Source organism: Sinocyclocheilus anshuiensis, unplaced genomic scaffold (assembly GCF_001515605.1).
Source record: "Sinocyclocheilus anshuiensis isolate Anshui unplaced genomic scaffold, SAMN03320099.WGS_v1.1 scaffold1236, whole genome shotgun sequence".
In the NCBI taxonomy this organism is placed as follows: Eukaryota; Metazoa; Chordata; class Actinopteri; order Cypriniformes; family Cyprinidae; genus Sinocyclocheilus; species Sinocyclocheilus anshuiensis.
In genome coordinates, this window is record NW_015546096.1 from 585310 (window position 1) to 596256 (window position 10947).

Here is a 10947-nt window from a genome sequence, read left to right on the forward strand (position 1 = left end):
TTATTCCTGTAATGGAAAAGCTGTGTTTTCAGCAGTCATTACTTCAGTTCACTAATGTGCTGATTTGGTGTTCAAGAACCATTTCTTCTTAGTATCAACATTGAAAAACAGTTGTGCTGTTAAAACATTTTGTGGAAACAGTGCTACATATTTTTCAGGATTCTTTGATGAATAGAAAGTTCAAAAGCACTGCATTTATTTGAAATAGAAATCTTTTTCACCCAAAAATGCACATTTTGTCATTGTTTGCTCACCCTCATGTCGTTCCAAACCTGTATAAGATTCTTTCTTTTGTTGAACACAAAAGAAGATATTTTGACAAATTTTGAAGAACCAAATATTTGCTGGTCCCCATTGACTTCCATTGTAGGGAAAGAAATACTATGGAAGTCAATGGGGACCATCAACTGTTTGATTTCCAGCATTCTTCAAAATAACTTTTTATGTTCAACGGGTTTGGAACGTGAACTTTTGAATGATAGTGAGCATATATCTTTTGTAACCCTTCTAATACAGCTGAAACAATTCACTAATGCACACCATACGTGAATCAGTAAGAATATTTTTTATCTCTTTAGATATTAATGAGTGTGAGCGAGCTTCCAACTGTCAGCGAGGACGCTGTATCAATACGATGGGCTCTTACCGCTGCGAGTGCCAAAAAGGATACATGCTCGTCAGTGGGCGCCGATGCCAGGGTATGGGATTTCACACTTTTTACATCACCCCAGGGCCGGTTCTAGACATTAGGAGGCCCTAGGCAAAATTCATTTTCAACATTTAATTTTTAATTTGGCATATTTTTACTTATACTGTACAAAAGTTAGAACACATTACTATTTTGAATGTTTTTGAAAGAAGTCTCTTATGCTCATCAAGCCTGGATTTATTTGATCAAAAATACAGAAAAAAAAACAATAATATTGTGAAATATTATTACAATTTAAAATAATGTTTTTCTATTTTACTATACTTTAAAATATATTTCTGTGATGCAAAGCTGAATTTTCATCAGCCATTACTCCAGTCCAGTCAGACCAGTGTCACATGATCCTACATAAATCATTCTAATATGTTGATTTATTATCAATGTTACAAACAGTGCTTAATGTTTATTTTATAACCTGTGATACTTTTTTCAGGATTTTTGATTATTAAAAGGTTGTTTACAAATAAAAAAATATAAATCTTTTATAAAAAATATAAGTCTCTTTACTATCACTTTTTTATCTATTTAACATATCCTTACTAAATATTACTGATTTGTTCTGTATTTTTGATCAAATAAATGCAGGCTTGATGAGCATAAAAAATTTCTTTCAAAAACATTTTTAAAAATTTGAATGGGTCCAAACTTTTGACCGGTACTGTATGTATATATCAATCAAACTTTATCTAATCTCTTTTTTGTTTGGTAAAATGTTATTGTTGTTGTTATTATTATTTTGCTGTTTTATTCAATTTATTCACAGTTCCAGAATACCACTTCACTTTCCCTAGCTGGGTATGAGCAGGATTTCCCCCTCCCATTTGATCAATATTGACTACAGATATTGTCATATTATTAATATCAATTATATGATAATGTATTGCATTGTTACCTTAAATATGATATATATACACACAAATCAAGTGGAAGAGAAAGACACAATAATTTTCTAGTTAGTTGAAACTGAAATTATGTTAGAGCAGTAGTGTAATCATCAGCAGAATTTAGACGATACACCTGAGATCCTTTATTTGAAACATTAAAAAAAATGTTCTAGTGTGTTTGCTTTTTAACTTTAAATACTTTTTTTTTTCGGCTTTTACTTTTTTGCTAATCAGCTCCCGACGCAATGTCATTCATTGTACCCGCAAATTCAAAGCGTCGCGTCTGGGCGCATCAACGGCGCTCGCGCTCTTTTATACTCGTAATAAAGCAGTCAATGATCTTTCCAGAATTTATGCTGATCGATAGAATAAGTTTATATTTAGAATACATTGCAGTCACTCCAAAATGATGACAACTCACACACCTGCATTAGGAGCTATACTTCTTTGCGTGCCTATTTAGCCTTTTGCTTCAGCACCTGAAGGATGTGTTTGTTACGCAAACTTTCAGAAGGCGGGACCCGCTTTGAAACAGCAACATTAATTGGTTTAATTGCAGATGAGTGACAATTCAACTATATCCAATGAACAATGAGGCTAGTATTTGCTGCCCGTCTTGACTGGTGGACTGGCATATAGGGGATGCTAGTTATGGAGGCCCCTCCTCAAAGCCTGCTCTGCCTATAGCTAGCGCCGGCCCTGCATCACCCAGTTCCTTATCTTGGTCTTGGTCCTCTTGTTCACCTTTTTACTCTCTCTCTCTCAGATATAGATGAGTGCACTGTGGAAAGGAGTCTGTGTCAGCCTCACGGCGTATGTGAAAACAGACAGGCTGGATATCTGTGTGTGTGCAACGATGGTTTCAGACTGTCTGAAGACAAACACAGCTGTGAAGGTGAGAGTTGGTTTAGTACGTTTGATCACATGAATTTGCATTGCCTGTTTTTTTTTTTATGAAGTTTGGTTTACATGTTTCTGTTTTTTCCACACAGAGGTTGAGATAGTTCGGAATGATAAGAAGGAGTGCTACCTAAATCTAGATGACACCGTGTTCTGTGATAGCGTCCTGGCGACCAACGTTACTAAGCAGGAGTGCTGCTGCTCTATCGGTGTGGGATGGGGAGATCACTGCGAGATCTACCCCTGTCCCGTCTACCACTCAGGTTAGATTACAGATGATTACATGTATTTATTAATAATGGATGAAAGGTAAATTGGTCCATCAGTGTTTGATTGATGTTGTCTGTCTTATTCCAGCGGAGTATCTCTCTCTGTGTCCAGTTGGCAGAGGATTTTACCATGAGGAAGGAAAGATGGAATATGGATTGTCTTTGCACAGAGGTATATGTGCATACATATGTGTATTTAGAAACACAAACACACTTCCTCACATAATAAATTAAATCCTCTGACTTTCATGCTCTCTTTGTAGATATCGATGAGTGTGTATTGTTCTCTAATGAGATCTGTAAGGAGGGACGTTGTATGAACACACAGCCTGGCTTTGAATGCTACTGCCAACAGGGATTTTACTATGACAGCAATCTACTGGAATGTATCGGTAAAATCACACACAAATACACACATTTTACTGTCTATATACACACTAACACGGACATATACTCTACAGTTTAAAAGTTTTTTTTTTTGGAAAGAAAGGATTGGCACTACAGACTTTTTCATTGTTACATTGTAATGAACTTGAATCAAAAAATCCTGAAAAGAAATGGATCATGATTTTTACAAAAAATATTAAGCAGTGCAGCTATTTTTAACATTGACAATGATAAGAAATGTTTCTTGAGCACCAAATCAGCATGTTAGAATGATTTCTGAAGGATCACGTGACACTGACGTCTGGAGTAATGGCTTCTGAAAATTCATCTTTGCCATCACAGGGATAAACTACATTTTAAAATATGTTCAAGTAGAAAAGAGTTATTTGAAAAGAAATTGCAATATTTCACAATATTATTGTTTTATTGTTTAAATGCTGCTTTGGTGCGTATAAGAGATTTATTTAAAAAATATTAACAAACTTTGGAACAGTTTTGTGTAAAAGTACAATATTTTGTACAATGCCATGATTTGTTTGCAAATACAATAAAGAAATAAATTTTTGGTAAATTATCAAATAATTGTAAATCTTATGTGTAGTTATTTTTGTCATGCATTGTAATGGGCTATATAATTTAGAATTTTGCAGTGGTTCAAGCAGTCCTTGTTAGATTATTTTTCAAAACCACCAAAAATAAAATTAAAAGCATTTTTCAGAAAACCAGTATGATACCGATATTGAAAAGGAAAGATTTTCTGTGCTGCTGTACTGCCGGCTAGTGGCAGAAAGAAGGATTTTTTTTGTGTGTCAGCCACTAGGGAGCAGTAGAATAACATGGGTACAGCACCCCATTTGACATACCAACACATCAATAAACCTTCATCTTTCATATTTATCAAACTCAAATGCATTGTAAAATTCCTTAATAGTATTTTGTGTCTCTTTCCCCCTGTAGATGTGGATGAATGTCATGACGAGTCCCTGTGTACCAACGGATATTGTGTGAACACCCGAGGGTCGTTCTACTGCACCTGCAACCCACCCTGGGTCCCTGATGCCTCTAAAAAGAAGTGTGTCTTTCCCACAGTTACAGGTATGTGTTTATAATCAGGTGTGTCACACTTGGTAGTAAAGCGACTAGGGCTGTGAATCTTTGGGTAGACAGCGATTCATCGATTCGATTCACGATTCATAGGCTTTCGATCCGATTCAAGGACAATTTTTGCAAATTTAGAACGATTCAATTCTATTCGATTCACAATTAAATTTGATTCAATTCGATTAATGATTCGATTCTGCATTCTTTAAGTGCATTCACAGGATTATTTAAATGCTTCCCCTAAATTCTTTAAATGCTTAGTCAGGGGGCAAATTACACAGCAGCCAGAACCATAGGTTAGAGAAAAAAAACACTTTTGTCCATTGTTAGATGCTAGTTTAATGATGCTATGACATGACATGGCATACGTAAAAATTTATGTAAGCCAAGATTTTAAAAAAGAGCTTTAAAAGTATTATGTATAGGCTTAACATTTTGTCACACCAGGGGTGTAGCCATCATTTCAGAAGTGACAGAAATGTCAAATACAATAATTTTATGTATGTATGTATTATTATAATTATTATTTTTTTATTATTAATTATTTTCTTATCTATTACTTTGAATTTGTCAAATCAAATACTCTGCTGGACAATAATCAATCATTTGTAATCTATAATTTTTTCCTTTTGGAAATGTTATGATTGTTTTATATACTACAAACAGTTATTTCAATTTTCTGCACAAAATAAGGTAGAAAATATACTTTATAGTTTCTGTACTGTAATAAATGGTATGTCAATTAGCACTGCATCATTCATAAATTGTATTTATTTATTGTGTTTATTGTCTTAACGTTTCAGTTCATTCTGCTTTTTATTCAGATTAGCTGCAGATATAGCCTGGCATGTCTTAAGTTCTATGAGCGCGAGATCACTTCTCTTTCAGTGCGAAAACTTCTTTATCTCATTTTCATATAATAAAATGCTATAGTGTTTAACTCTGTTTGCTATAGCAACAAACGCTACTTTCATTCATCTGATTCAGATAAACCTTGCGCTCTTATTTCAAGGTTGTTGTTAATGCTGTTGTTATTTAAACAGTTTCCTTCGTACATTGCCTTCGACTGCTCAGGTAATGTCGTCGGTATGACAGAGAGCCATTGAAAAACTACAGAAAAGTAAAACTACTTCACTTTAGCATTACTGGCCCACGAGTAGGCTAAGGAGAGATCACACATCAGCTGCGTCAGTGAGACGAATGCAGACATAAATAGTGGAGCGCGTGAAGGAGAGATGCGAGGGCACGAACACTGTTCAATGTCTCCATTCAATCGTGCTTGTAGTAATTTAATGTGTATATATTTTGAAAGCATTGAATCGCTGTAGAAATCGCGATTCATTCGATTCTTAGCGTTTTAAATCTATTACTGTCCAAAATCGGCGATTCACGATTCAAAAATCATGTTTCAAGATCCATGCATTGCATCGTCAGGGTTTGTAATCGATGCATCGAGAAAACGAGTGAATCGTTACAGCCCTAAAAGCGACCTTATTAAAAAGCTTCTGCCCCGTGTGAGGCTTGAACTCACCACCTTCAGATTATGAGACTGACACGCTGCCTACTGTGCCAACAAGGCTGTGTCCTGCACCTGCTTTATGTAGTGACACAGCTACATGTTTCTGACACATAATGTATCTGTAAGGGGGGCCCTGTCAGTGCGTTCATAAAAACCACAAAAGGACCTTTAACCTTTAAAAAAGGATACAAATTAAATAAACAATTTAGCCTACTAAAAATAATAGTCTACTGTACAGAAATTGAATAAAATAATCAAATGTAAATAAAACACTGCATAGTCATCACCATATTAATTAAATATATATTGATTCTTATAAGTTACGAAAGTTATTCAGTGAAGAGCACTGAATGATTCACTCTTTACATATTTTTGTATGTATTAGTCCATTTAAGCCCACATCTGAAGCCCAAAGTAGCCCAGTTGTTTGTGTTTTGTACCGCCTCGGAATGCTCATGCAGAAAGCCGTCTGGGAAACAATGTCTTTTTCCTAGCTCAGTGCGTTTTTAGCTGTTTTTTTTTTTATCGGGCAGGAGACTACATATAACGTTAGTCACGTAACATTACATGTTTTGACTGATTTTGATTACATGGGAAGAGTGATAGCACACCACTTTAAAGCAAAGGAGCAGAATGCGGCATGGTGTTTTAGGGAAATTTATAATGTTACCAATTATTTGTTTTAAATCAATTCTGTTCTTTTGACATTTCTATTTCTTAAAGAATCCCCGAAAAAATTGTTTCCTAAAAAATGTTAAACAGCACCATTGTTTACATAATAAGAATGTTTCTTAAGTATCAAATCAGCATATCAGAATAATTTCTGAATGATCAGGTGACACTGAAGACTGTAGTAATGGCAGAGATGGAATAAATAACATTTGAAACTGTTTTTAACTGTTTTTTTTTTATTCTACTAATATTTCACATTTTTTTAAATAAATGTAACATGTAAAATTTAATAAGCCTTGGTGAGCAAAAGAAGACCCCAAACCTTTGAACGGTAGCCACTAGCCAATGTATTTTTTATTTATTTAAAAAATAATGTTACTGATGTAACATTTTTTGCTTCAGGTGTGGATGAATGTCTGGACCTTGCTAATTGCAAAAATGGCCACTGTGTAAACACCCAAGATTCCTATTATTGCATCTGCACTCCTCCCTGGATTCTGGCAACTGACCGTAACAGCTGTGTCACACTTGAGGAGCAAGCGGGTGAGTATAGTTTTACGGGAACATCACAGTCCTAATAAAAAAATGGCATGAGTTCTTATAATGTAATATACAGAAGGTCCGTTTTATTATGGCACAAAATGTGCTGGGCTATTAATTTCCTAAGAAATTCAACTGCACTTCCTGGAATAGTAAAGATGAAATAACTCCAGGCATTTATCAAAGTTCTCACCCAAGACTGTGTGCTTCTGATGTCTCTCTCCTTGTCTTCCTCCCTCCTGCTTTTCTCTCTCTATCTGTCCTTCTCTCTGTATATCTCTTTAGTAACGGGTGTGTCTGTGGTGCACCTTTCAGATGTGAATGAGTGTGAAGATCCCTCCTACTGTAGGAACGGGAGATGTGTCAACACTCCCGGCTCCTTCCACTGCATTTGCAAGCAGCCACACACCTTCAGTGCAGCCCTCAAGCAATGCGTCTATGATGGTGGGTATCACAAGTGATTGGTGGAAACTGTTTTTTTTTTTTTTGACAGTCCACAAGTTATTGCTCTGAACCTCGGTTTTCCACATGACTGCTGAGCATGGACCATTAAAGGTGTTTTAGCAGTGTTAGCCTTGGAGATGACTTTGTTTCCATCTACTTTGCCATTTCTTCTGTGAAACCTCTATGTATTTTGTTTATTTTTTCATGTCCTCCATCATCTGCTTATCTCTGTCTTTCTCAGACCGCACTGCAGCACATAAGGACATATGTTTCCAGGAGGTTGATGAGGATCTTATGTGCACTATGCCACGAAATGAGCTAACGGTGACGTACTCCGAGTGCTGCTGTCACTACGGTCGAGGCTGGGGCCCAGAGTGCCGGACCTGTCCAAATAGAAATTCAGGTATCGCAAAAAAAGGCTGCATATATTTGATCAAAAATACAGAAAAACAGTACTATTGTAAAATATTCTTAATGGTTTTTCAATTTGAATTTAATTTCAAATGTCATTTTTTTCCTGTGGCAAAGCAGCCATTACTCCAGTCTTCAATGTCACATGATCCTTCAGAAATCATTCTAACATGCTGATTTGCTGCTCAAGAGACATTTCTTATTATTATCAATTTGAAAACAGTAAATATTTTGTGGAAAATGGGAAACATTTTGTTTTTCTTTAGGATTTTTGATGAATAGAAAGTAAAAAACAGAAGTATTTACTGTTACTTTTGATCAATTTAATGCATCCTTTCTGAATAAAAGTATTAAATTCTTAAAAAAAAAAACATCTTACTCAAACTTTTTTTTAATGAACGTAAGAGAAAAAAACATTTGTCAGTGTTGAATTTTCTTTTTTACATTAGCAAAGCAGGTAGAAAAGGATGAAATTGTGATGTACTAAGATGAAATGAAATATCAAACATAACTTTCCTTTATTCTGTTTCGGTGTGTGTGCACTGTGCAGTGCTTTTTAACAGGTTGTGTGAGATGCATTTGGAGACTGAGTCTGACGGAGAGGGGGACTTCCTGGCAGCTTTCTCCAATTACAACCCAGGTGACCTTGCCAGTGTTATTCACCTTGAGCTAAATAGAAAGACTCAGAACTGGCTGAGTTATTCATGACTCTTTCTGTCACTCTCACTTGTTCAGAGGGAGACAGTTCAGAGGAAGACTCAGACGAGTGTAGCTGTGCTAATGGACGGTGCGTGCGCTCCTATCTGGGTACGATGTGCGAGTGCAATACTGGATTTGTACTGGACCACTCGCGAACACGCTGTATAGGCGAGTATGAATGCAGATCCTCAAACACACCCACACATAATCATTAAGGTCATGTTCCTGAAGTCGACATATTTCATCATTTGTAAGTGTATATGGATAGACATATTTTGAGGCTTTTTCTCTCTTTCTTCCTCTAGATATCGATGAGTGTGCGGGCCGAGGGACAGGGCAGAGTCCCTGCAAGAATGCACGCTGTATTAACACCCTCGGTTCATTCAAATGTCACTGTAAACTCGGATTTGTAGCGGCACGCCGACCAAACGTGTGTATACGCACTAGGGCTAAGTAGCAGCACTGCGGCTCATCCACACAGTTAACGCTTCTACAGCCCACACTCTCTCTCATGTACATACAGAAAAATTCAGATGCCACCACTAATACACATCGTCAAATCTAGTATAACTGCAATTATGAACCTTTACCCATAAACACACACAAAAAAACATTTCATGTTTCGCATTCTCATTTCCTGTTATGTCCTTATGTTGGGAATGAATCATTAACTTCTGAAATATTAAGATGTTGCTTTTATTGTATACTTTTATTCATATCTGTTTGCACCCAATTGAAAATGTGTTTGTTGCTGGATGAGGGATTGTCATTGGATGAAATGTGTCTTCTAACTTAAGTGGGTTCATTTTTTTTGTAATTATGTTGCTGCTCAGCACGTTTTGGTTAACTTTATTATAGCTCAATATTTTGTTAAATATTGTATTTTTTATTTTTTGAAAAAATATTTTGTATTTCTTAATTTTTCTTATTTTTTAAGATTTAAATTTGTAAGACTTTCAAGTCTTTTTTTCTTATTGGTGTCTGCCCTCTTTCAGTTTGATATCAACGATCATTTGATTTTTGTGATATTCCTTTGTTTGTACTGATGTCTGTTTGTTGTTCACCATGGATAGTGTTTTGTTCTATTAATTTGCTTTGTACATTGTTTTCTTTATTTGATAATGCAACCGTTGTCATCTTTCTTTGGTTGCACTGAGAACCTTATCGCTTTTATATGAAGTTGTACTGAAACAGAATGAAAAAAAAAGTTTTCAGCTTCTTAAATACTTTTTGCTTTCTTAATGAGACAGAACTGCGAGGTTATTTTTCACAGAAAAAAACTAGACCTAATAACTACACAAGTGCATATACCAAAGAAATTAAGATACATTAATAAACAAGAAAAAAAAAAGTCAAACTCAATGCTTAGTGCTGCTGACTGTGATTTTCTCTATATATTTGTCCTTTTTATTTCATTAATTATAATTAGGCTGTAGCGGGGTGTTTTGGTGTAGGAAATTGGGGCCAATTGTAGTAAGACAATGGCAGTGGCTGTACGGTGAGGGAAAATTTGTCAGCTTGTTTATCTTTCTATAGACATTATCCCTAATTGAACACAAAATATTGGGTCTACTCTCAATCATATCAACTACTTGATTCCAAAAACTGGTCTAATTTTGCTTTGAGTAAGAACTGCTGCTTTGAAAATTGCATCATTACACTCGTTCAACTACCAGTTGTAGTATCATCTGCTCAGACACTTCTAAAAGAGAGAAAGAAATTAAGTAACAACAATAGTAATAGAGCTACTATAGCACATGCTATTTTGTGCTAAGATGAACAAAATGATCAGCTCTTAGATTTATTACATTATGATGTGATTGGTTTACAGAGATGGAAATATGCTTTACATAACCATTACTGAAATGTAACTATATTGAGGGAACTTGTTTAAAAAATAAAATACAAGCACCTTGTTTTGGTGTGTGTACAATCTTCTTCACATTCCACACTTTCCTCAGAGAGTCAGTATTATAGTCGTGCTAATAATGTTGAAAGTCTGTGGTGTTCTACCTCCGCCTAGTGGCAAAATCAACAACAATCTTTTTTTCTTTTTTTTTTTGTTTCTGGCACTAGGGGGCAGTAGAACAACACAAATATAACATTGTTTCTTTCTGAAACAAACACATCCACGAAGACACATTTATAAAATGCTTACATTCAAGACTTTCTTCTTCATATAAACCGTAAAGCTTTATATTGCCAAAGCATTTCTAGTTAGTTTCTCTCTCTCTGTCTATAACGTTAGTTGAAGGTCATTTAGACCCCGTTTACACTAGTGCGTTTTCGTTTTAAAACGCATAACTTTCTGCTACGGTTACGCCTGTCGTTTACACTACTCCGGCGTTTTCGTGTGTATACATGTGCGTGTATGGAAAGCCGTTTTAACATTTAATCTATAAACAGCACTAG

At 35.5% G+C, this 10947-nt stretch overlaps 1 protein-coding gene and 1 non-coding gene across 4 annotated transcripts in view; one reads left to right on the plus strand and one right to left on the minus strand.

The window, feature by feature from the left end:
- The window catches only part of LOC107700254 (latent-transforming growth factor beta-binding protein 3-like), a 45112-nt gene extending 35718 nt beyond the window's left edge, over window positions 1-9394 (plus strand). For 2 of the 3 annotated variants that reach the window (XM_016501859.1, XM_016501861.1), the window contains 12 exons: window positions 579-698; window positions 2360-2488; window positions 2586-2756; window positions 2851-2934; window positions 3026-3154; window positions 4107-4244; window positions 6844-6984; window positions 7267-7425; window positions 7667-7828; window positions 8387-8476; window positions 8572-8703; window positions 8841-9394. In XM_016501859.1, the coding sequence (XP_016357345.1) occupies window positions 579-698; window positions 2360-2488; window positions 2586-2756; window positions 2851-2934; window positions 3026-3154; window positions 4107-4244; window positions 6844-6984; window positions 7267-7425; window positions 7667-7828; window positions 8387-8476; window positions 8572-8703; window positions 8841-8992 (1607 nt within the window). In that variant the 3' untranslated portion in view covers window positions 8993-9394. The remainder of the gene's footprint in view (window positions 1-578; window positions 699-2359; window positions 2489-2585; window positions 2757-2850; window positions 2935-3025; window positions 3155-4106; window positions 4245-6843; window positions 6985-7266; window positions 7426-7666; window positions 7829-8386; window positions 8477-8571; window positions 8704-8840) is intronic. The other variant, XM_016501860.1, reaches the window with a different exon arrangement.
- Window positions 5757-5829, minus strand: trnam-cau (transfer RNA methionine (anticodon CAU)). The gene has a single exon. It is a non-coding gene; the product is annotated as a tRNA-Met (tRNA).
- Window positions 9395-10947: the final 1553 nt, after the last annotated feature.